Source organism: Rissa tridactyla, chromosome 3 (assembly GCF_028500815.1).
Source record: "Rissa tridactyla isolate bRisTri1 chromosome 3, bRisTri1.patW.cur.20221130, whole genome shotgun sequence".
Lineage (NCBI taxonomy): Eukaryota > Metazoa > Chordata > Aves > Charadriiformes > Laridae > Rissa > Rissa tridactyla.
Window position 1 is genome coordinate 107,245,689 of NC_071468.1, and position 26,738 is coordinate 107,272,426.

Below are 26,738 nucleotides of genomic sequence, written 5' to 3' on the forward strand. Positions count from 1 at the left end.
GAACTCTCATTATCCTTCCCAGCAGACATGATCCCACAATGCATAAACCAGAACTGACTCAGCCTCTGTCATGGGCAATACCAGAAAAGCTCAAGGTACTTACTCTCCAGTTCTGATGGATCTTAAGTCAGCTCATAAGCTGTCATACAGGCCTGGCAGCAAAATTAAGTTGCTCTATTCCAGGTTCCACAATCTTTCCTGTGACAGGAATCCTTGAGATGAAGCTCCCAATCCAAAATTGCACCCTCCTGTGGTTATGAGAGAAAATAAATTGAGCACAGCTGACTGAAATTATTCTGATTCAATTATTTCATGAACACTTCAACTAACCGCATTTATCAGCCTCCTAAACTCATAAATCATAGGAGCCTCTGTTGGGAAATTCGAAATTGATGTGGCCCCGCCTGAATCAGAGAAAGCAGTAGGCATCTGACAGCCTTGAGGAGCAGCCTTGTGTGAGCTGATTGGAATTTCTAGCAGTATTAATCTTAATAACCTCAGGTAGCTTCCTCCCCGCAGCCTATGTCTTTCTGCACAAGCAGTGAGGGAGGGAGCACACCAACAATTACTCCCTCGTTCTCTCCAGCTGACTCTGTTTTCTGATGAATATGAACACGTCAGTCATGCTCAGCCTTCATCCACAGCTCTTCTTAGCCCTCAGCAATGACCAGTCCAAAACCCGTAGAACTCAAATTGTGATTTGATCCTTGAGGTATAGGACACAAGAATAGAAACCAGAATACTTCCCGATACAGCAGCATGAACAGACTTATAAACAAAAGCAGCTTTTCCCTCTGTCTTACAAGTGCAGATGAACTGCAATAGAAAATTGTACAGTGTTTTCTAAGTCATTCAAACAATAGACTGAAGATATTCAGACAGCATTAACACTGAAAATAGAGGATTAAAACACGGATCAGAAATATGCCTCTATCTAGGAAACTGAATCCAAGTAACTGTCACTCACATCTGACAGGATGGTCAGAACAGTTGTTGAAGCTCTCTGGTATTTGCTTTGGGAAAGATTAAACAGCTCCCATTGTGATGAAGCTTTCATTAGTGCTTTTCCTAACAGACTTTCCAATAATAATATATCTACCAGATTTCTCCCATTTTACCCAGATTGACTTACAGAAAAAAAAGCAACAGCATCAAAGTATCTATGGCTCCATCTACCTACCAGCTGCTATCAGCAGACATTTATGCAGCCAAGCCTCTCTCTTTTGTAGTTGCAAATAGATGTGTTACGCAGATACTCTCTTAAGAATAAGGATATATTCTTAATTTTAAGAAGATGCTTTCCTGTTTGTGCTGGTATATCATGATCCTAAGAATCATAATTCCTTTTTGGAAACAGTTTTAGATAGATAACTTCTGCTTAAAACGCTGATACACGTGTACTGAGACACGGCTGAAAGTACTCAAGTGAGTGTTTTACCCCTTAAGCTGCATGCTGGAAACAAACATTCTTGTTCTCAATCTCTGCAAAGTCAAGTTCCAGGTATTCTGTCTCCCCCTGCCCCGATTTCCAGGCAGAGTGTCAAAGGATGGTTCATTACTTTATAGCAGAAACTCTTTCCCATTATAAGAAACGATGAGAATATACTTGGTTTTACTTTTTTTCATGTGTGTTTGAAGACAAATTTACGATTATATAGTACATTCCACCCATCCTTTTTGGAAAACAGAGAGGTGTAAGGGAAATCATACAAACATTTTGGATTATAATCTGGCTTTGTTGCATGGACGCGATCATATAATTTCTGATATTTGCTAGTATTTTGACTGGTGTTTATAAATAAAAATCTAAGTAAAAAAAGGCAAATAAAACATTTATAATTTGGCTAAAATTTCCTCGCTCTGAAACACGTTTCCTTATCCAACTCCATGCACTGCTGTTCCATGTAGCTCCAAATATCAATACCACTTCTGCTGTTTTCCAGTCTTTCTTGCCTTCTCAATCCTCTGCAAATTTTTAGAAACTGGCAGTGGTTCAGAGAATTTGTCTGCCAAGTCTATTACCACCCCAGGATTCAGCTCATCTAGACTTGCCGATTAGTATGTGGTATCTTTGGGTTTTCCGAGGTTTCCCATCCCCTTCTAAATTCATTCTGTTTAAAAGCTCTTCCATAGTTTCTCCTGCCAAAATCCTGAACTCAGGGCAGCATCAGAATAAATGGACAATTTGCTGAGAAGGTACATTAGAGGTCCTCCCTGCCCAGCCCAGCTGCTTGGCAGCTGTTGCTATAGCTCCAGGGCAACAGCAACCCACATATTTGCCATGCATCTCCACACAGGGAGCTTGGCTCCTGGATTTAGCAAGACTCATTCATCTCTTTCTCCCCAAAGCTATCTTCTGTGCTGGAGCACTAAAAACCCTTTATGAAGTCGGGGCTGCTGTAGCACCAAAACTTGTGTCATCCCAATAGGGAGGATTTTCTCAAGAACAGCTGAAAATTCTTTTGCTGTAAGGTGAATCTGTGTGGAAATGAAGATGTGCCTCAGATACTCTAATGCCTTGAGTTGTTCTAACTAGGACACTCCTGTGAAATCATAAACAGGGGGATAAACAGTGCCTGTCATAAGCACATGCTTTTGCAGATCTAACTAGTGTGACTCAAGAAACAGCCCACTTGAAATTTTCTTCCTGCCTCTCAGGGTACTGCTCCCTTGAGTCGACTACAACTGCTCACGCGTGCGGTTGCAACCTGATCTCTGAAAAGAAGAATCACCAGCTGAAAATTCTAACCCCTTAAAACCTACGAATTAGGACTAAAAATTTATAGATCAACAAGGATATATTTCTTTATGCCAAACTTGACAGCAACTGTCCTGCATGAACCATCTCCGATATCAGAACTAAAATGCTGCAATGTAAATCAGTAATTCTCCAGCACTTAAATCAGTTAGCACAGGGAGAGTAACATGGAAGACTTTAAGGGCCTTTAGTACCATAGCTAAAACAAGCAAACAAAAATTCTTCTCCATTTGCTTACTCCTTTTCACTGTATCGTTCTCTTTACTTCATTTACTCCCAATTTCTTCCGACTTTCCTATTTCTGTTTTCCAAACCAATCTTTCCCTGATCTTGTCTTTTTCAATTGACTTTTCACCCTGTATTTGTCAGTCTTCCTTTTACTTTTTCTCTTCCTTTGTCTTTTTCTCCAAACCTCTACGTGTCATTTTCTTCTCACTTCACTAGTTCTTCACTGACCAAAGTGGCAGCTGGAATGAGCAGGAGCAATGTGCAAATGGTTCTGGAGAGTATCCATGGCTTCACACCCAGCAGCTCCCTTTATGGGAAAGCCAGGCTTCTCTAAAAACTGATTTGCACTTTTGTCTCAGTCACTTCACTTGCTATTCCAGAAATCATAGGCTTTCTGCAGCCTCAGAATGGCATTCATACCACAGGCTCCACAACGAAGTTTTAAGTACTTTCTTCATATCCCCTAGAAAAAGCAAAAAAAAAACCCCAAAACGCTCAATATCCTCTGTGAAGCCAAATAGCAGCTCTACAGCATTATAAGCTTGTAACCAAATGCTGATCTTAACAGTTATCATTACCTACTTTTCATTGCATATCTACGTCATGGTGTCTTACCATGTCAGACGATACTGTTGAAGGCCATCTGAAACAAGCTGCAGAATTTCAGTCTCAAATACTGCAAGAGGTACCAGGCTGTAAGATTCAGGAATTACAAATGAAGAAGCAAATACAGAACTAACGCTTTCAGTTGTTAGTTAGAAAATACAATGGTCAAGCAGCTTAATTCTTTACAAAGCACTGTCTTCAACTAATTTTAGTGTTGAACATAATCCAGGCTGCTTGTCTCCACTCACCTTTGTGACATGAAAAGGTATGAGGTAAGGAGAACTGGTCTGGAGCAAACACCTGGAGCAAGTACCCATGCCATCCAATACATGATTTTCATTAGTTCTAAAGTTGACAAGCAGTTCATTAACTTCATGGCCTTCAGTACAGGTCAGGCTAATTTTAGCACTGACACCAAAGGCAAAGTCCAGGTCAGTACTGAGGGTTTTGCTTTTCCAGTGTTTTGTGGTGTTTGTGTGGGGTTTTTTTGTTGTTGTTGTTGTTGTTTTGTTTTTTAATTTGAAGTTAGCACCATTTTCAGTTCAAGTGAAATAGATTGCTATTTCAGGCTTCTCATTAAATGGCCAAGACTTGTATTGACTTTGGTGAGTTTCATTTAGATCATGCTCAAAAGCTTTTTAAAAGTATTATCAATTCCTTTCTCTTTTCAACAATTCACTTTCTGTGGAACAAAACCACCACATCTCAAGCATTTGTGTAATTCCATACCAGACGCATATATCAGAAGTGACAGAGAAAAGATTTTCAAGACCAAATCTGGAATAAAACATGTTGTTAGATGGCAACATTGCCAATCTGACATTCTTACGGAATACCACAATTCACTTTTTCAAAACCAAAACCTACTAAAGCTTCTTACCTGGATACAGTCTGCAAAGAAAGAAAAATCATTTAAGAGGTGTTTGTTTGAAAACACAACAATTGTGTGCTTACCAATGCTGATACGTGAATCTATAAACTGCATTCTCTATGAGACACTGAAACAACCAAGTGCTGTGACATCAGTCTGACCACGATTTGAATTTCCGAAGCGGTGATGGACTCCTTGCTGTACAGAAATCAGCTTCCCTCCACAGCCTTACTCCCAAGGAGTGTTTTTCAACAAGTTAGTTTCCAGAAATAAGACTGAGATTCTGCAAGAAATTCATCTGAGACATGAGTGTTTCCTGAAATCCCCTAAAACACAACTTTCGACCAAAGAAAACAGTTGTGAGAGAGAAACATGCAGGAGGAACATGCTGTCTCAGCAGTAGAGACAAAGCTTTAGAGAACACAGTATTATTTTTAACTTCTATTTTCTGCCTTTACTGGCAAATGCACGTGTCCAGGGAGGTAAGTAAAGACTGGACAAGCACACAGGGATTCTCTGCCAGTACTCTTTGTAGTGTCCAGCGATTCATGGTTCAAAAAGATTTTCTAAGCCAGAGATTCTGCCTTTATACTTAGCAGCCTTTAATGGATTCATCTTTCAAGTACTGGTCCAGTTACTTTCAAGTCATGTAAACTTTAACATTAATGAGATTTTTTTTTTTATTGTTTCTTTGGGTGTTTTGGGTTTTTTTGTGTGTGTGTGGCGGGAAAGAGGAGTGCCATAGCTCACCTGCACGCCTGTGGAGACCACCTCATTTTGTATGCTTTGAGCCACCACCTGCAGATTCCATTTAATAACCTCTAGTCCTGGTATCAGGAGAGACAGTGAACAATCACTCCCTATTCATCCTCTCCCTCTGCCATTTGTGATTTTATGGACTTTTATCATTCCCTCTCAACCATCTGCCTTTCAGTCGATTTAGTTATCCTTGTACAGGTGTTGCATGCTATTCATCATTCCTGTCACCTTCCTCTAAAATCTTACCCAGTTTTACTTTACATTGAGTTTGAGGTGGAAGAAACCAGAACTACACACAGTATTCAAGATGCACATACACCACAGATTTATAAATATCTATTAAATAAATAGATTAACAATGCTTTATTTTCTTCTCTATTTGCTTTATAGTAATTCCCAACATTTTAATTAAATTCTAACCTCTATTAAGCTAACATTTTTAAAGATCTATAAAAACCCTAAGATCTTACTTCCCAGTAGTATCAGCCATACACTGGTGGTCCCCAGGAGTTATGCAAAATGACTGTTTTCTCCCTGTTACTTCGTGTTTTCTGCGCTGAATTTCTTCCACCATTTTATCATCCAGCCACTCCATGGAGGTAAGGCCCTTCCATAATTCTTTAGTCAGTCATCTTTACTACTCTGAACATCTTCTGCAAACTTTGCCATATTTCTATGCAGCCCTTCTTCCAAAAAGCTCACGAGTATACTGTAAAGTACAGGCTTAGGCACAGATCCTTGCAAGACTTCATTGCTAATTTCTTTTTGCCACGAAATGTGAGGATTTATTTCTGCTTCCTATTTCATCTTTTAATCAGTTATTTAACCATCTTTGAACCCCTCCTCTTATCCTACAGCAGCTTGCTTTCTTTAACAGCCTGGGATGAAACCTTGTCAAAAGCCTTCCCTTTCTGAAGCTCATTTCTATATTGCTGCCAGTGCTGTAACACATAGCTCAGATCCCGCTTTACAGACAGCTGAAAATGATTAAAACTTGACCCTTCCTGCTCTCTTGATTCTGCCATAACATGTTTCATTCAAATTCAACCTGCTACTCCCTTCCCAGCGTTCAACCCCTCTCCTCTTCCTGATTGAGTGATATTATACAAATTCAACAAAACTAAACCAAAAGAAAATATTTCTTGATATTATTTGTTTACAGAGCTTTCCAGCTTGTATAAGCTTACAATATTAAATACAGCCACATCAAAATTAGTCTGAAATCTGTTCCGCATTTATTACGTGTTAAAAATGAAATCAAATCCCACATACTGTTACGTAATTTCCCATCACTTTCACACTGCAAGCCATACACATTATCAGACAAAAGATCTTCATTAGACCTTTATTGCTAATGTGAAGAAAGTTTTAAAGACTTCTGCTGCATACTAAAGATATACTGCAAGGTGGGTTTTTTTTTTCTGGGGGGGGGGAACCAACAAGGTTTTGTATCTGAAGACAGAAAGCTCCACATATAAAGCTGCAGCCCAACCAAGGATTTTGCTATTCAGAGAACTGAAGCACTACTGATTTGAAAATGTAATTTTTCTTACAGTATATAGGTGAATAGCTCATACCTAATTACAGATTAAGACAATTTGAAATAGCACAAGTTTAAAATCTTAACACAGAAAATCAGACCATCAGAATTGCCAATGAAGCATTCATTCTCGAGCACACAGGCGGCATCGTAACACAAATACAAACAATAGTACAGATGATTTAATTAGATTACTTCGCTCCTGTGAATTCTTCCAAACAAGCTCTTTAAGAAAGCCAGAAATAGAACTCAGCTTTCATCTTTTCTGGATGTTTTGGCCTATAGCAGTCAGTCATACTCTCAAAGCGTGTTCTCACAGAAGCAGCTGTGTATACACAACAAGTCACATTTGGACATGTTTCGATCCAAGAGTGGGTAAGGACAAGCAGAGGTGAGCAGCAGGCTGGCCCTCAACACTAACAACAATGGTTGTCATAGCAACGGGAGGAATCATGGAAAGAGGCTAGTATTGATCTTTCCATCCCATGTTCTTGCCATTTCTTCAGAAGGGCCTTACACAATGCTACCGCCACCAACACCATCGCACACACCCAGGTTCTGATGTTAATGGGAAATAACAATGACGAAATGCCAACGGGGGAATAATTACTGCTGTGGTTAGTCTGAGTACACAAGGAATAGGCAGCAGAATTTTCATCTTAACAGCAAGCTAGGCAAGGGGAAGGGGGGTGTCAGTCCGTACAGGCATGCTTCACCATGCCTTCCATTTACAGCTCAGGTTTTCTGTGCATTCTCCTGCAGGGCAGCGTCTGCCTGTTCTCAGCTTTTGTAACAAGAGAGTCACCGATGCCTGGGTCAGGTATTGCAAAGAGCAGGATATACCAAAGGATGTCGTGTGCTTAGTTGAAAGCCTGCTACATCATGTCAGCATACTGCAGGATGGCACAGAGCCAAAAGGATAAGAAAGAGAGACTACTCACAAATACTAAAGAGATTTTTTTCAGGGTAACAATGGCATAGCTCCAGAGTCTCTCAAAATATACTACAGCACAACTAAGTTCTATAAACATGGGATAATACATTACATGAGAGTATAAGAGATTTTGGTAAAGACTGATATTGTTTCCAGTACTGACACATAGCTCAAAATTGCATTTAGTTTGCAAATTACAGAATGGTACTTTGTTGATACTACCATAATGCTTAAATGAAAAACATATTCTGAAGGTTTCACCTTCATGATTAACATTTCTTCTTTGGATATGCAAAATTGGAGAAAAACTGTTTAAAATATTAGACTGAATTAAGAAAGCCTTTTAAGACCATTCCCAACTGTATCTATAAACATGGAAGAATGACCAGAATAGTTAGCAGAATGTGGCTTTAGCTAAGAACGGAAGGCTGCTTATTATCAGAAATATAAAATATTATTATTGTAAACGAGTAGATCACTTTTGCCACATGCATCCTACCTTGTCCCAGCTTTATATCAGCATAACAACACTTCTTATAATCCACTGTATTTGCAATAAAGCTAAAATAAAGGTATAGTATGGGAAATATCCAGTATCTCTAGAAATAATTCCCAAAGTGATTAGACCCTCAAAAAAAAAAAAAAAATTAAGTATCACAGACTTCAGAAAATGCATCATAGTTTTCCAAGGCAAATACAAAAGACAAATTAGAAGTGTCTATATTAGTACAGATATTCTTAACAAAATTTCAGCATTTATACTTAATAAAAATAGATCCCGAAAAAAACCTAAACAATACCTACCAATTGTGTACATCAAGATAACAACTCCACCATAATCCAAACAAATTATAACAGTATGTGATATTTAAGAGCTCTGGGAACCCTGTTAATAACAAGTCTGCCATCATAACTTAAAGAGGCAAATAGCCATGGGTCTGCTGAGGACCATTCAACTGCATATACACTATCTTCATGTTCTTCATAGGTAGCTATTACGCTGTCCTGAAGGGGCTCTTTAATCCTAAAATTGAAGGAAAAAAGAAAAGAAAAAAAAAAAAGAAAATAGTAAGGATCTGTGAACACACTTGGTTTAAAAAGCAATATTAAGTGTCACATCTATATACGCAACCTCCCATTTAAGTATAAGAATGCAGTAGTAGGCTCTCAGGAAATATTTTATATTAGATGTCTGCATGTACCTATTTTTTACATTAACACAGCAGAGTCAAGTCAATGTTAAAGACCCCATTTGCAGGGACAAAGTATCTGTTATTCTCAACTGCAGTGCATTTCCAAGTCTCTCAGAACCTACACTAAGCATCTCTCTCTAAAGCAAGTTAAACTAAAAGGTATGATCTAAAATCACTTAAACTTGCATTTTTATCAACACCTTTTCTCTCACCATGCTCCACCCCTTCCTTTCCCCCTTTGCTGTTAACTGAACTCTTAAAATAATATATAATTTTATTAGACACACGTAGGTAGGTAAGAAGTTGCAGTTCCTAACATCACAGCCTCTCCTGTGCTGCCATCCTGGACCCATTCTCTCCGGACGGGAGATAGAGGCACCACTCCAAACACTTTAGTTTTTAATTCCCATTCCTAATTTTTATCCTGCCATTATACTAACAGTGGATTCTCATCTATTATTGCAAACCTCACCTCTCACTGCAACACCCAAGGCTCCAGGTCACCTACATCATGAGGGGCAGACAGATTCTCTTTTGCATTGCAAATATTCAAGAACAGATTCAGGCTATTCTCTGAAGTCCAAACCACCCAAGAGTCACCGATTGTGCTCTGCAGGCTGAGAACAGTCCCCTCCACGCACAGAGCCAATCCCTCCTCTCACAGCAACACCACAGCACATTATTCTGTAGCTACAGGGTAGGTGAGTTTTCAGAGGATGACCTTAGAGCTCCTTCACCCACAGAGGATCACCCCTGTCTGACAGGAATCACTCAGCCTTTCAGAAGCACCCCCCTGCCTCCCAGAAACAGCCTTGTATTAAGGCTGCAATCCTCCTAACAGAAAGCAAAGCCAAAAGAGCCTTGTGAGTGCCACTCAATCATTTAAACAGATGCTGCTACTACAGAAATGAAGTGTTGTTATTGGCCGTCTTTGCCCTTTACCGCTGCTCTCTGAAAGCGTGCGTCTTGACAGTCACAAAGAGTATATGGTACCACATTTAAATCGCTTGCAAAATATCGCTGCTGCACCTAGCCAGCGTAACCAGCTGTGAATCTAACATCACAATTAAAATTCAATTGAATTCAATGAATAAACTAAAAGCAGTCTGATCCTGCAGAATAGCTTCAGATATTTAGTTTCAAGGACCTTTAATCATTTACTTATGCCACGTTTAAGGTCAACCAACAAAAAAAGGTCATGGCACAAACACTACACAGCCCCTGGTTAATTGCAAAGAGCAGGCTTGTTTTGCAATTCTCCTGAATATGTACTTTGATACAAACCATCTAACAGCAGAGAGCCAATAAACACACACACACACAGACACTCCATCTCCTGCAATGTGTTTTTCTAACTTCCTGCTAACTGACATGCCTGGTTAAGTGAAAGTTGGTCATGTCCCCAGACAGCAATGTGCTTCACGCGGTGCTCACCCACTTACCCACAACTCCATTATTCTGAAGGTTTCAGATGTCTCTCCGGATAAGCAGGGGAGTAATGCACGGTGCACATGGCTGTCAGGGGACACGGCCGACTTTCAGTTAACCAGGAGTCTCAGTTAACCAAAGGTTGGATAAACAAGGACAAATAAGCTCCTAGATTATACTATTTTCTGTATGCTCAGAGTAATTTCAGTGTTTCATTTAAATAACACAGTTCATCTAATTTAATTTACAGAAGTCATAGGGGAATGAGTGTTCAGGAAAGAAGCCCGCAGATGAACTTCTGTTTGGCATTTTCATTTATAACTACAATTCTTAACTGACTCATATTATTATCTATACACTGAATTTCTTCTTGGGTATGAAAGTAATTTTGTGCCTTCCCAGAAAAAGAAAGGATGCTGTTCCATGTGGTTCTTCAGGCCACATGAGATCAGTTTTCGGTGGGGTTTTTTGTTTGTTTTAAATGGTATAGATCTATGATAATATTATGTATAGACTACTTGTGCAGAAGAACGGCATAGCCTTGAGCTATTGAGAATCTAAGAAAATCCTTATGGAAGTGATCGCTTGGTGAAAAACAGCTAGAAACTACACAAGATGATCAGGAAGGAAAAAAATAATCTCAGGATGACACGTGTCTCAGGAACAATACAGAAGATCCAAAAGAAACTGTCCATGAGCATCCTTTACTAACACTATGAATGAAAAAAGATTAGCCTTTAAATTACGTAATGGGTAATAAGTCCAGAAGGATTCTGCCAGTAGAACAAAGAGCAGAATTTATTTCACATACGTGAAAGACTGTTAAAAAGAATTAAAAAAAAAAAAAAGGAGCCAGGTTGTTTGTAGTCGGGTTTTTTTTCCCTCACAACAGGAATCTCTTGAAGAGAGACCACCGTATCCCATGCTAAGAGACTTACAAGAAAACACCTCAGATTTGTCTGCATTTTGGCTATGTGCATGCTTTTTTTGATAATCCAAGAACATGCTAAGGATACAATTTTTGAATCTATATGAATATAGGATGCTTAGAATGGTTCAGTTTCTGAGTGCCACAACAAACTATTTACTCTCAATGAAATTTTCCACAGCTTTTGCACATTTTTATTTATTAACGAATGAGCTCAGACTCCTAGCTTCCCAGGTATTAAATATAATTTGGTTAATGCAAGAAGTTACAGACTTAACAGCTATGACACCGACATTTATTTAAGCAAGGTAACAGATACCTTTTAAATATATATATATAAAAACAGAGTCTACAAAAAAAGATTATTTTAGCCACAGCACATATTAGTGGAACACATACAAAACAACATATATTTATCTTGGTTTTGTCTATTTAGCTATTTTAATTATCCTTCTGTTTTTAATAGCTGCTACAATTTTATTTCTCCTTAATATACAGCAGGTAATTTCAGAGCCTAACATGTTATAGCACTGATAAGTGTATTTTTGTCTAATACGCTAATCATGATGTAGCAATGATTAAAAGCATACTGCATTATGCTTATCTCAGAAACTTTCCATTTCATAGTTACCAACTTGTGATGACAATGCTCAGTTATTTGGCCTCTTAGGTTAAATGCATAACACCGGACACAGAAAAGGAGAGTATTCAAAATGGACTGGATACTGGGATAGTCAGTAGATCTTTGGCAGGTTTTGGGACAGGGAGGAGAGTTCAGGATCTTAAATTTCTTCCCAGTTAGAGAAGTTCAGAAACAGGAAGAGTACCTGTACAGGGGTGGATATGAAGGAAACCTCCTTCTATGCTACTTTAATACGTACGATTCAGGTTGCTCCAAAACACAGAGATTTCTGCTTTTACATAAAAGCTGCAGATTATGGGTGTAAAGAGGTAGTTGCTATGCTCTAGCTAGTTTGGTGTAGGTGTTTGGCCTATTGATCCCTTGACAGAGCAGCCTGACTGGACTATATTTGATACACACACTTGGTAATCACTTCTTACGCCGGGCAAGATTAGTAAACTATTTTCTTCCCTGTCCTAAATCTCCCTGCCCCTTAAAAAGTTCCTTTATTTTCTCATTTTCCTGTACTATTTTAAGGACTTTTTCTAGCCAGACTAAACCACCTTTTTCTCTCCTTATATATGTTCTTGCAATGCATCAACTGACAAGGCATGAACTCTTATGTCATCAAGAACTCACAGTAAGAAACGTGTAATCTCTACCTACATCCTGCATAAATTTAAGACCACAGAGAGCTGAAACCAGACTACTTTCTCTTTGTGGTCTTATTCACACAGCACGACCCCTAGCAGCTTCTCCTATGAAAGGAGAAGAGCTTTCATTTTACTAGATAACTTTGAGGTTAATTGTTTTACAGACTTGAGAGAGAAGCCTGTTAAGCCTTGGATAATTGTTTTCATGTAGAGAGCTGTTATTTCCAATTACTTCTCATGCTAACAACCACTTAAGTTTGCAGTGCTTGTGATTCTGTTTTGTCACCACTATGTTCAATAAAATATGCTTTTCAGAGTCACCAACAATTGTTAATTCCTTATCACAGTCAAAATTAAATCCTCTTTAATCTAAAACTACTATGAAGTAGATGTGATTCTATAGAGCAGCAACTGTTCTGCAGTGTCCAAAATGAATCCCAAAAAGCATGCCAGTGGATTCCAGAATAAGCCCCGTGGATGCCTTTTCCCTTTAACTGTGGAGAAAACTTAGCAACTGTAAGGTTTTGTTTCCGGTAAGCTTAGACAACACACTATTTCCTTTTTCACTCTCTTAAGGAAAACAGCATTCAAGGATGTTTATGCCGGAACACAATTTCTATATTTGCTAATTGGCTATTCTCAGTATTGCAAGCACTATCTATTTTTTTTTTTTTTTTTTTTTTTACTCAAACCCCAACCTTCTGAACTGCTTCTACAGAAAAATTCCGTCTTTAAAAACAGGAAGCACATATTTTAACATAACAGGTTTCATAGTTGTACTAATATGTAAAATAAATTAAGGAGGGTGTATCTGCTAATGAGGGTTAAAGAATGAAATAGTACAGAAAAAAACCATGCCTTTTTAAAGCAAAGTAGTCTAGGAATTGGTAAGTGCTGCTGCACTAGATTTGGCCCAGCTTCTTATGCAATTAAACGAGTAAAATCCTGAATATCGGCATTCCCCAAACCAGAAACTACTTAAGCCAGTTTAATTAATTGAGTCTCTTGGTTGATTCCATAGCATAATCCTATGATTTCCAGATTTCTCCAAGACATAAATATCACAAGAAAAATATAATCAAAATTAACACTATTGGCAGCTGTGTGAAAATACCCTGAAAGCCTGAAATATATACATTTTGTGAAAATACCCACGAAAGTTTTGCAAATACTTTTCAAAATACCAATGCTGACAATTCACTCTCATGAAGTCATGAATGTTTATACAAAGGTATTATGCGAGATCACACTGTTCATATGTATTATCATGAAAATACATGATTTACTATTCAAAAGTCTCCAACCGCATTTCTATCAGAAAAAGTAGAAACCACCACCTCCTTTAGATGGAATTTGGAAGGAAATCTCTTTCTACAGAGAGGCAACCACCATTTTCTCTCTGGTCCATTCTGATTGCTGAAGACGTTCCTATACTTAAAATCTCATTAAAACTTCACCATCTGAATGAGATACTCTGTACTGGAATGACCAATCCTTTACAACTCTCAGCTTTAATTCCAAAATGGTGAGAAGTACTTGGTTTAGATCTTGTTCTGTTTGTATCAAAGGGAAGTGTGGCTAAAATCTATGGTGAAAAAAATGGAAACATAAGACTTCAGGAAAAACACTAAAAAAAAAAAAATATATATATTTCCTAATGTGAATTTCTGGTACAATCTTCAATAGATAACAAAGTTAAGAATAAACTTAGAACATGTCAAAAAAATGCATCAGAAGGGAGAAGGCAGCATAGTGACCTTAGTAATCAGTTCTGCCAGTGAAAACACAGCAGACATCTTAAGCCTGTAAATCCCAAAGAGAGCTAAGGAAGCCGGTAGCTCATTCTGCAAAATTAAAGTGTAAGGATGGCTTCCTCTTCAGGACTGATGTATAAGCTCAAAATGCTATTGCCCATATAAATCTTTTCATTGGTATGGATACAGAGAAGTGGTTGTTTTTTTTTTTTTTTCTTAAAAAGCAAGTCCTCCATTATCAATTGAGACTTGTCATGAAGTTCTGGCCATAGAAGTCATGAAGAATGAAAACACTGCTGCAGACTGAGAGGGGGAATCTTATCAATGCTTATAAATACTTAAAGGGTGGGTGTCAGGAGGATGGGGCCAGGCTCTTTTCAGTGGTGCCCGGGGACAGGACAAGAGGTAATGGGCACAAACGTGAACATAGGAAGTTCCATGTAAACATGAGGAGGAACTTCTTTACCCTGAGGGTGGCAGAGCACTGGAACAGGCTGCCCAGAGAGGTGGTGGAGTCTCCAACTCTGGCGATGTTCAAAACCCGCCTGGATGCGTTCCTGTGCAACCTGCTCTAGGTGACCCTGCTCTGGCAGGGGGGTTGGACTAGATGATCTCCAGAGGTCCCTTCCACCCCCTATCATTCTGTGATTCTGTGTGATGCAGCATGTACCTTGCTGTTGGTGCTCCTAAGGTAGCAAACAGTCTTCTCATGCTGCGTACCATCAACAAATCAAACAGAGACCTATAGAGTTAAAAATCCAAACCTATAAGGCAAATAAATATATTGCAATAAGTAGAGAAAAGGAATCCTGATTGGCGAGTAAAGATGGTCTCACTAAACTGCAAGAACGTAGTAGGTTTTGTTTATTGTTAGAAACAGTAATGTAGAACTTGTTTAACACAACCAAATATAGACTCACTCACTAACATAAGGATTTTGGATGACCAAAGAATGAAGAAAGGATATAAGACAGTCCCCACGTCCCTGCGGATGAAGACAGTTCTCAGTGCCCTGCAGAGGTCTAAAAGGGAACTGACAGACACATTCAGGAAATTTGGAATTAAGGCAAGTTCAGTGTTGCAGGGAGGAAGTCCTTGCAACACCAGAATGTAAAGCCATTAAAGAAGAGGAGGCCAACGAGAAGCCTGCCTTAGTCAGTTGCATCCATAGATGTGGAATGACAATGTTTTAAATGTCTTGTTCAAACTGAGGCATCAAAAAGCATTCCCTATATTCTTACCCTGGAACACCAACTTCGGGGATGAAAGCTAAACGCACCCCAAATACCTCAACTGTTCTATTTTCATTTGATTTTTACACTTTTTTTCCTACCTGTGGGTCAAGGTGCTAGAAATTAAACTATGAGTAGAGCATTTCATTCCCCGTTTCTCAGCTTTTTTTTTTTTCCCCGTATTTGAATTGTGCATTAAATTATCCAGTCTAGGGACTTGACCAGAATACACCATAGCTCTCCTCTGGCCACATGCCTATAGCTCCTCTCTGTGGACAGCTCGATCCTATTTAGACTATATACTTATGACAGAGGGTCTCGGCTTTACAGACAGAAAGCACTGAAGCCTTTCCTTATTCAGCGCAATAAAACAAACGCAGTTGGCATATTTCTCCTAGACACATTTCACAAAGGCAGCGCATGCACACCTAGCATGTTTTGGAACAAACGTAAACACAGTTAGGGAGGAGAGCTAAACTCAAGAATATGGCTGATGGCAAAAGAAAGTCCTAAAGGGAAGAATCAGAAGTCTCCAAAGATGATTCAGAGGCAGTAAAGGTCCCTGAGCAGCAAATAGTCAGGGGCTAGAAGCATACCCAAGGGAAGCATCACCTCCTTTTCCTGTTTTTATGATCTTTCCTCTTGGCCACTATCAGCGACATGATACAGGCTAGGGAGACCTTTGATACGATACAGGGAGGATGCTCTTACTTTTTTACGATTGATGAGAGAAATAACACCACCAGTAGCAGTTAAAAAGTAGGGAAGAGACAACAAACTAGTTGCTCTAATGCGAATCAGCAGTTAAGAGGAACTGAAGGTCACTCAATTGTGACAAGAGACACATCCTCATACAATAGTCCTAGTCATATTGCTTATGCAAGTGTGTTCACATCTCCAAGATGGGAGCATATAAAGTCCCAAAATGTCAACACATACATGCACAAACACCCAAAGGAGAAACCTCAAGGAATAATTCCTTAGTAAGAACAGAAGACAGCAAGTTTTGGTTTGTTGTGTATTCATTACTTGGTAAACCTGTATTTTTTTCTTAAAAAAAAAGTTATCTCCCAAGAATTACTTTTTAGTTGTGAACCTTAAAAAGCAGTCAGTTACTACAGAAAATCTGGCAAGAATAAAGGAGTGAGTAGACCATGTGGCTATGTGGGTAGACCAGTTCGATGTGGCTGAGCAACGAAGGGTTAAACTGACACATTACTTGCTTTTGTCTCCAGCCAAGAAATACAATAAAAATTAGAAAGTTTACTGCAAAATATATTAAAAATTAACATAAGTCTTAAAGATCTCAGAAGTCTTAGCTGTCTAGAACAGTATTTCAAGTCAATGCTTTTAAAATATTGGGATTTTTGCTTAGTAGAAAAGAACCCCAAAACTTTCAAGATATAAAAATAAAGAGTACGTACCAGTTATATTTAATCCAAGAAGCATTTTTACAAGTTATTTTATTCAGAACATGAAAAATAGGTACCCCATAAAGACAGAGCATTTTTCCTTCTTTCCACTTGATATTTCAACCTTCTTTTCAGAGAGATTTGGTCACTGGAAATTTGTCTGGAGATACTAGTCGTACAGACACCTGCCCTTCCTGGTGTATTTCAAGATACACCCAAAAAAGACATTTTGTTTTTCAAGATTTTTGTGCTATTTAATAGCATGCCAGATGTCCTCCAAAACAGGATAAAAATGAACCCCATGAGAATATAACACTTCCTTGAAAGTCTAGAACATACCCAAGCAAGAAAACAAACACACACACCCCACCAAACCATACAATAAACCCCTGTGTTTTACAGAAGAGACAGTGCCCATGGAATAGTGCAACAGATTCTTCAAAGAGGACTCCAGGACAGAAAAAGTTACTAAAGCCTAAATATTTGGCACTAGTGGTTGACTAACAAGAACTATTCCCAACCATTGTTATTCCCTGCTTCATTAGTGCGCTTATAACTAAACAGACATTCATCTGGCAACAGTTCAAGGCTGGTGAGCACCTTGCAGCTTCCAGCTCAACTCATCCTCCAGCTCAAGGAGGGGGAGGAAAAAAAAAAAACCAAACCCAAAACTAAGACTCTCAGAGTACCACGCAAAAGTTAGAAAAGCTAGTGTGCTTTCCCAGGTTTTATAGAGAACAGATTAGCAGCTAAAAAGCAAATGCAGTACTGATACTCCTGCAGGACCCTGTATCATTACTATACAAGTCATTCACAATGTGGTTTACATCCATCCCATTGCCAAAGGAAAACCATGTGTTATATTTGTTGTATTGCCGCATATTCTTGGTTTCAAAAATTCCTATTCTAGAAACAATCACTTGTGTTTCAATGAGGTAACCTACACAGTCTGCAATCAACAGAAATTCAGAACACCAGATAACCTACTACGCAATATCAGTTGTATAGTAGGTGAAAGTCTCTTTCTCATTTCCATTAATGCTATTTATCTTCCATCCAGAACAGAAGAAATTGCAATCCCCAGCCAAAGGTAAGGAACAGCATAGACACAAGGAGTAGTGATAATTTGGTAACTACAGTAGTGTCCGAGAATGATCAGGTGGAAATCAGGGCCTGTCCCCCCAAGAAAGTGGTAGGACAATTAACCCAACTGAAGTGCATCTACACTAATGCATGCAGCATGGGGAATAAGCAGGACGAGCTGGAGGCCATCGTGCAGCAGGGAAACTATGATGTGGTTGCCATCATGGAAACGTGGTGGGAAGACACACACAAGTAGAGTGCTGTGATCGATGGCTACCAGCTTTTCAGAAGGGATAGGCAAGGGAAGAGAGGTGGTGGGGTGGCCCTCTATGTTAGGGGCAGTTTTGAATGTCTAGAACTCAACAGTGTGAATGACAGTGTTGAGTGTGTTTGGATAAAAATCAAGGGGAAGGCCAACAAGGCAGATATCATGATGGGAGTTTGTTATAGACCCCCTAATCAGGATGTAGAAACTGATGAAGTATTCTATAAGCGGCTGGCAGAGGTCTCGCGATCATCTGCCCTTGTTCTTGTGGGTGATTTCAACTTCCCGGATGTCCGCTGGGAATACTACACAGCAGAGAGTGAACAGTCCCAGAGGTTCCTGGAGTGTGTGGAAGACAACTTCCTAACACAGCTGGTGAAGGAACCTACTAGGGGAAGTGCCCTACTGGACGTACTGTTTGTTAACAGAGAAGGTCTTGTGGGGGATGTAAAGGTTGGAGGTCGTCTTGGGCAGAGTGACCATGAAATGGTAGAATTTTCAATTCTTGGTTAAGCAAAGCGGGGAGCCAGCAAAACTGCCACCTTGGATTTCCGAAGGGCAGACTTTAGCCTGTTTAGGAGCATGGTTGAGAGTGTCCCTTAGGAGGCAGTTTTGAAGAGCAAAGGTGCCCAGGAAAGCTGGTCATACTTCAAGCAGGTGCTCTTAGAAGCACAGGTGAAGGCCATCCCCATGTCCTGAAAGACAAGCCGACAGGGAAGAAGGCCAGCCTGGCTAAATAGAGAGCTTTGGCTGGACCTCAGGAAAAAAAAGGAAGGCTTACATTCTCTGGAAAAGGGGCTTAGCAACTTATGAGGATTATCAAGATATAACAAAGCTATGCAGGGGGAAGATTAGAAGGGCCAAAGCTCAATCAGAACTCAGCTTGGCCACTGCAGTTAAAGATAACAAGAAGAGATTTTTCCAGTATATCAACAGAAAAAGGAAGACTAGGGAAAATATAGGTCCACTGATGAATGAGACGGTGGCCTAGAGGTGGAAGACACAGAGAAGGCAGAGTTACTGAATGCCTTCTTTTCTTTGGTCTTCACTGATAAAGCCATCCTTCACACATCCCATACCCTGGAGGCAAGGGGGAAGGTCTGGAGAGAGGAAGATTTTCCCTCAGTTGAGGAGGACCGGGTCAGAGACCACTTGGCCAAGCTGGACATTCATAAATCCATGGGCCCTGACGGGATGCACCCGCGAGTGCTGAGAGAGCTGGCAGATGTTATCGCTAGACCACTCTCCATCGTCTTTGAAAAGTCATGGGGAACAGGAGAGGTGCCTGAGGACTGGAGGAAGGCTAACATCACTCCAATCTTCAAAAAAGGCAAGAAGGAGGACCCAGGGAACTACAGGCCGGTTAGTCTCACCTCTGTCCCTGGGAAGGTAATGGAGCGACTCATTCTGGATGTCATCTCCAAACACATAGAGGAACAGCAAGTTATTGGAAGTGGTCAGCATGGATTTACCAAGGGCAAATCATGCCTGACCAATCTGATAGCTTTCTATGGTGTTATAACGGGTTGGCTGGATGAGGGGAGAGCCGTAGATGTCATCTACCTTGACCTTAGCAAGGCTTTTGACACTGTCTCCCATAACATCCTCATTAGGAAGCTGAGGAAGTATGGGCTAGACGAGGTGACAGTGAGGTGGATCGAGAGCTGGCTGAGTGACAGAACTCAGAGGGTTGTGATCAGCGGCACAGAGTCCAGTTGGAGGCCTGTAACGAGTGGTGTCCCTCAGGGGTCAATACTTGGACCAATTTTGTTCAATATATTCATTAATGACCTAGATGAGGGGACAGAGTGTATCCTCAGCAAGTTCGCTGATGATACCAAGCTGGGAGGGGTGGCCGACACTCCAGAGGGCCGTGCTGCCATCCAGCGTGACCTGGACAGGCTGGAGAGCTGGGCAGAGAAGAACCTAATGAGGTTCAACAAAAGCAAGTGTAGGGTCCTGCACCTGGGAAGGAAGAATGCCAAACACCAGTATAGGTTAGGGGCGGACATGCTGGGAAGCAGCTCTGAGGAGAAGGACCTGGGGGTCCTGGTAGACAGCAAATTATCCATGAGCCAGCAGTGTGCCCTTGTCGCCAAGAAGGCCAATGGCATCCTGGGCTGCATAGGGAAGACTGTGGCCAGTAGGTCGAGGGAGGTCATTCTCCCCCTCTACTCTGCACTGGTGAGGCCACAACTGGAATACTGTGTCCAGTTTTGGGCTCCCCAGTTCAAGAGGGACAGGGAACTACTGGAGCGAGTCCAGCGAAGGGCAACCAAGATGATTGTGGGACTGGAGCACCTCCCTTATGAGGAAAGGCTGAAAGAGCTGGGACTCTTTAGCCTGGAGAAGAGAAGGTTGAGGGGGGACCTGATTAATGTTTACAAGTATCTAAAGGGTGGGTTTAAGGAGGACGGAGCCAGGCTCTTTTCAATGGTTCCCAGTGACAGGACAAGGGGCAATGGGCACAAGCTAGAACATAGGAAGTTCCGTTCAAATACATGGAAAAACTTCTTTACGGTGAGGGTGACAGAGCACTGGAACAGGCTGCCCAGGGAGGTTGTGGAGTCCCCTTCTCTGGAGATTTTCAAGACCCGCCTGGATGCAGCCCTGAGGGATGTGCTTTAGGCAATCCTGCTTTAGCAGGGGAGTTGGACTAGATGATCTCTAGAGGTCCCTTCCAACTCTGAAGATTCTGTGATTCCGTGAACCAAAAGGTACATCATATTTAAAATACTGTAGTTTAGTTACATTACAGAAAGTATGTACTGTTGATATGAACAACTTTCTAGACACTTAATTTGATACACCTTGATCTTCCAGGCACTTACTTCACCTATTGCTTCTAGAGACATCTTGCACATTTAAAATTAGCTATTTCTATATATAGGATAGCTTCCTTATTTAATATAAAAAAAAAATGGTTTCAGGTCCTCTATGTGAAGCCAAAATGTCAAAACTATTTGGAGTAAAACTACATCTTTATTAATAAAATAAAGGTGAAAGAGCAACCTTAAAAAACCCTAAACTTTATTTAGCATTTTAACTGAAACATCTAGCAAACACAGATGAGTAACTGGGGGATCTTTTTTATAATTTCCTTGTTTCTCATCCCATCTGACTATTCCTCATTGTAAAAGATAGTTCAGGAGGTAATCTGCCTATTTCATTGCAGAAAGCTTTGTGGTTTAAAATAAATTAACAAAACAACTGCTCCGTGCAGACATTCAGAATATGGATATTCAGAGCTGCAAAGAATAGAAAAATATAGACTGAAGCCTGTTGGTCTCAAAATATTTTACGTGAGTTTCGGTATCATTATCTTCACCTTGTAAAGGAAGAGTTTGCTGAAGATCACCATGTAAGCTAGTCGCAAAATTAGAAAGCCTCAGCCCACACTTGATCTACAGAACTCACTATATACATATATATATATATATTCATAAAGAAGCACAGAGAAGAAAACAAGCATCATATATTGCACAATGAAGAAGTTGAAAGCAGACAAAAATGGAAGATGAAAAATTATTGTTTTGGCACTTCTGTTAACTCTTTAGTAAAAACACCATCCCTCCAAAATTCACATGCAAAATATGTGATTACTCACACACCCAAGTGGATGGTGCTTACAAATGCTTGCAATAACATGCATTATTCTCTACTAAGAGTGCCAAAAACAATTTTCTGTTTTGCTCAAAGTAGGTCTCATGAGTTATTGGTTTCTAGAGCAGTCAGCAATATTAAGAGTGGAATTTACAAGAATTAATGTATTTATACTTCCTTTCTTCTGCCTGTGCAGAAACTCATCATTAGACTGGTAATGTTTCTTAAAGGTTAGAACACATACACAGAAAATGCAAAAAGCAGCTTTTCAACTCTCGCTTAACCCAGATTATTTTTTGTGCTTGACTTGATCCAGAGGTCCCTTAAAGTGAATCTTTTCACTGATCCAGTAGACTTCAGGACTGGTCCTCAGCATCACCATCCCCTTCCTACCAGTGAACATACAGTAACTGTGCTAATCAGATTTAAAGAGTGCATTCCTCCCAAGAGTCCGAGTAAAGAAGAATGAAGTAGGAATTAGAACTACTTACCTGAAAGGCCTGTATACAAAAATCCTAGTCGGCAAAAAAAATAGCAAGTTAACCATTACTACAAAAAGACAAACTATAAGCATCTACATAAAATTCAGGAAACTTCATACTTCTCTTCTTGATGCTGGTCCTCTTGGTCACTTAGTTCATCATCATCTACCATATGCCCAAATGGTTCAGAAGAAATTGATACCATATTAGACAAGATAACTCTGCTATCACTGCTTCCTGTAAGGATCAGCTGATCATGAGAATGATTGTATCTGACATTCCAGACCCTAAAAAAAAATGAAATCAGAAAGAAGAGGAGGCTATTCTTGGCAGGTAGTGCATCAATGTTAAATGATTTTTTTTTCAAAAAACAGCACTAAAAATTGATCTTTGACTTAAATGTTGTAAATGCACACAGAAGTGACATACTTCATTTCAAAGACTGTTTTTTGCCATCTTTATTTGGCTTTTAAGCTTGCATGTCACCTGTTTTATGAGGTGTCTTTAAAATTCAACAAATAAGTTTAAAAAAAAATCCAAGGAACAAAACACATCATTCAGTGGTATCATTCCTTGAGGGTACATTCTAATTCATTATTTAGTAAATCAGATAAATATTTAAGTTCTAAATATAAAAATTTCCCCAAGGCAAAATACAGATTAGAAATAACCTGCTAAACAAAAATCTCACAACATTCTTAGAGTAAAGTTTAAAATAGACCCTAAAACAAAAGTAGGATTATATTTCTTTTCAGTTTTTACATTTTACAAATCAAGTTAATACCAAATGTCTTACGGTTCTTGTTTTATTCTTTTTCTTTTAATCTTCTGGAAAAAAGTGCTGCTTCTGTTAATTCACATCTTCATTCCCCTCAAAGTAGCTTCAGGGTCCAGATTTATTTTGCAAGAATTACTCCAACCCAAATTTTAGAAAATATGAACCGCTCATCTTTTCTTAACCACTGAAGTCTGCAAACGTCAGACAAGATTCTCTCCTTGCTCCAGCCACAGGCCAGAGCGGTAGATACAAGCTCTCAATATTATCTCAGAGAATAAAATGACTCACTTGCATATTCTGGCTCAAGGGCTGTAAAGAGCATGAAAAAAGTAGGGCCGAATTATTGAGCATTTCAACCATTCCACAACAGAAAGATAGACAGCAGCTGCTTTTCTGCATGTCAGGTGCAGCAGATCAGGCTCCATTTGGGAAGGCACACCTTGTCCCAGCCGGCCCCTGCAAGCCACACTCTGTGCCGTGCTTCTCAAAGGTGTACCCTATTTCACAACAAGGTTAATAACAGTTTCTTGCCAATTAGACTAACATCGTCTAAACTCTTAATTTACAATCACACAAGTAACATTCACACGTTGAAACCTTTCCTCTTGTGCAGAAAAATGGTTATTCACAATAGAACACAGTTAGTTTGCATTGTTCCTAAACAGTAAAATCATTAGCTGAATAAATTACACAAGCCATCCACCCGCAAAACAGCATGCAGATAATTTGTTCTACCAGTGGGAATGCTCCTCTAGTGTCTTCACTGGTTCAGTGACATTTCTTGTGTCCCAGAATTTCACCTTGCAGTCATCTCCACAGCTAGCCAGGTAGTACTGTTTATTGGGATTAAAGTCTAGGTCTCGTACCAGCTGTCCGTGGGCATTTTCTATGCAATATATCTGTCTGTAAAACACATTAAAAAAATTAAATGGTCTATAAAAAGCTAACTGCACTCCACTGACAGGAATCTGTTTCCCTGGAAACTTGCATAATCCCCTCAGCACCCGCAGACCTAGAGTTCCCATTGCTAGTCAACAGTTTAGGGAAATCCCAGCTGTTAACAACAGCGACTTGTATAGATTTCTCAGTTTGCTTTGAAGCTTTGTTCTTTCCTTGTTTGCATTAGGATCATCTGGAGCTAAAAGGAAACAGTAGTTCCAGATGATTCTAGCACAGCTTTTTAACAACTGTTATGACATGTCTGCTACTAAACCACAACATTTTCAGATAAGAGCTTCTCCACCCCTAAGTAGTTATCCTAATTCTGTATTTATGACATCTAGTTCTCCCCATATGAAAAGCTGAGATGCAAGTGATGCAACAGATATGAACAACAGCTTTTTATTATTGCTTTATTTTGAACTTACCTTCTTGAGCTCTGGCATTTATCATTAATTTACCTGTGTCCCTTAAACTACTCAGCCATGCACATACGCATCCATCTGGACCACTTCAGAAGCTAACAACCTAGCATCCTTATTATAAAAACATTGTGTTCCATCAGTTTGTCTCCCTGTCTCACTGCTTAAACTTGGGTTTTGGGGTTTTTTTTGTTTCCACTATTGCATTACCAGTTTTCTCAAAGCCACCATCTACCAAAGTTCTACTTAGATTTGATAGTCTCCTACAATCTTCACTAGAAATTGTCAATGCTTTGTGAGCATTTTTTTTAATGGAAAATTTTTCTTTTCAAAAAACATAGACTGAGCAAAACTTTCTATTTCTTGCACCGTACAAATGGTCTCCTGTCAAGACCAGATAGAGAAGTCTCTTGCTCTCAGTACCTAACTACTAATATAAAGCAAAGTAACTCCATAGTGAGAGATTCAGAGTATACTAGGCCTATACTAAGCCCTATCCTGACAGCTTTGGCAGTCTCTTGGGATAGTCATCCCACCTGGAGTACTGCATCCAGCTCTGGAGCCCTCAGCACAGGAAAGACATGGACCTGTTGGAGCGAGTCCAGAGGAGAACCACAAAAATGATCAGAGATGGAACATTTGAGCCCTATGAGGACAGGCTGAGGGAGTTGGGGTTGTTCAGCCTGGAGAAGAGGGCTCCGGGGTGACCTTATTGCAGCCTTTCAGTACCTAGAGGGGGCCAACACGAAAGATGGGGACAAACTTTTTATCAGGACCTGTTGCGACAGGACAAGGGGTTAATGGGCTTAAACTAAAAGAGGTTAAACTAGATAGAGGGAATAAATTTTTTTACAATGAGACTAGTGAAACAGTGGAACAGGTTGCCCAGAGAGGTGGTACCTGCCCCATCCCTGGAAACATTCAAGGTCAGGTTGGCCAGGGCTCTGTGCGACCTGATGTAGTTGAAGATGCCTCTGCTTATTGCAGGGGGGTTGGACTAGACAACCTTTAAAGGTCCCTTCCAACCCAACACATTCTATGATTCTATTCTACAGAGGATATTACTTAGATACTGAACATCAACACTCTTCTCAGAGTTTGAGAGGTTAAGGGATATCGCTCCGGTATGCTTTTCTACTAGGTATTCTGGCAGCTGAATTTATCACTTCCTCTTAATTTCTTGAAACATCTTTATGGGAGTTTTTTTAAATCTCAAGCATGCTTGCAGCAATAAAACACTTCTTTCCTCCTTTATTGCAGCTTTCACCTCTTTCCTGCACTTTTTGCATTCCTCGTGGAGATGCGTGTAAGGGCCTAAGAAGAAATACCACTGTCCACTCTGTATTCAGTAGTGCTTACCATGAAAGCTTTTATTCCACCTTAACTATTATTCTGACCACTTGATCCCTTTCCAAATATGAATATTGTTTTCTTTTGCTCTATTATCCTACCTACAGCAATAATACATACACTGAATTTCCCACTTACATCCTAAGAGTAAGGCCAGACCACATGAACATTTTCTCCATCTACTCGATTCATCTTCTCAAATTCTTCTTCTTCCATATTTTTTAGAATTTATTCTTGGAGTCTGTATTTTCCTGATACAATTCTCTCTCTAAATCTATTCAGCCTAGTGTCTGTCTCCTCTGCTTCACAAGCTCTTCTCTGATTAAGATTGCTTCCTAATCTAGTCTAGGAGTCTTCCCACCAACCTCTTTTTTTCCCCTCCCTTTCTTTGTTTGCTACGTCCAAAACCAGTTACTCCCTCTATCTTACAGCTATCATAATCGCACTCCATGGAAGGAGCTATTCTAGCTACTTCTTCACTATCTCTCCTCTCCTATTGTTTGCTGGTATAGCAGGTTTCTGTCCTTGATTTCCTGCCCCGCCCCTTCCCTTCTCATTTTTTGCTTCTTATACTGCCACAGTTTATACTGCCCTGCTTTAAACTCCTACTTCTAGCCTAACTAGTCATTATCAAATATTCACATAATTCTAGACATATTACAGTGTAATTGCAGATGAGACTTATTCTTGCACATATTTTTCAAGTACATTGCAAACAGCTCTTTGGCATAGCCTAATATTTGTAAACTGGTTCAAGGACTATCTAACCTGTGCTTCGCTTAAAGTAATTAGAATTGTGGGGGTTGCTTTTGTTAACTAAGCCACCCTTCTTGTTAATATCTGGACTATCTTTCTTTCATAAAAGTTACTCAGAGTATTCACTAAATGCAAGATAGAG

At 39.7% G+C, this 26,738-nt stretch overlaps 1 protein-coding gene across 8 annotated transcripts in view; it reads right to left on the reverse strand.

Moving 5' to 3' along the window:
• The window catches only part of EIPR1 (EARP complex and GARP complex interacting protein 1), a 105,777-nt gene that overhangs the window by 10,384 nt on the left and 68,655 nt on the right, over positions 1 to 26,738 (reverse strand). For 3 of the 8 annotated variants that reach the window (XM_054194157.1, XM_054194160.1, XM_054194159.1), the window contains 4 exons: positions 23,865 to 24,032; positions 22,471 to 22,638; positions 22,361 to 22,384; positions 6,552 to 8,720 (listed from right to left, as the gene is read on the reverse strand). In XM_054194157.1, coding sequence (XP_054050132.1) covers positions 8,546 to 8,720; positions 22,361 to 22,384; positions 22,471 to 22,638; positions 23,865 to 24,032 — 535 coding nt within the window. In that variant the 3' untranslated portion in view covers positions 6,552 to 8,545. Of the gene's footprint in view, positions 1 to 103; positions 8,721 to 8,752; positions 10,405 to 22,360; positions 22,385 to 22,470; positions 22,639 to 23,864; positions 24,033 to 26,738 lie in introns of those variants that run through there. The other 5 variants (XM_054194153.1, XM_054194152.1, XM_054194154.1 and 2 more) reach the window with 4 other exon arrangements.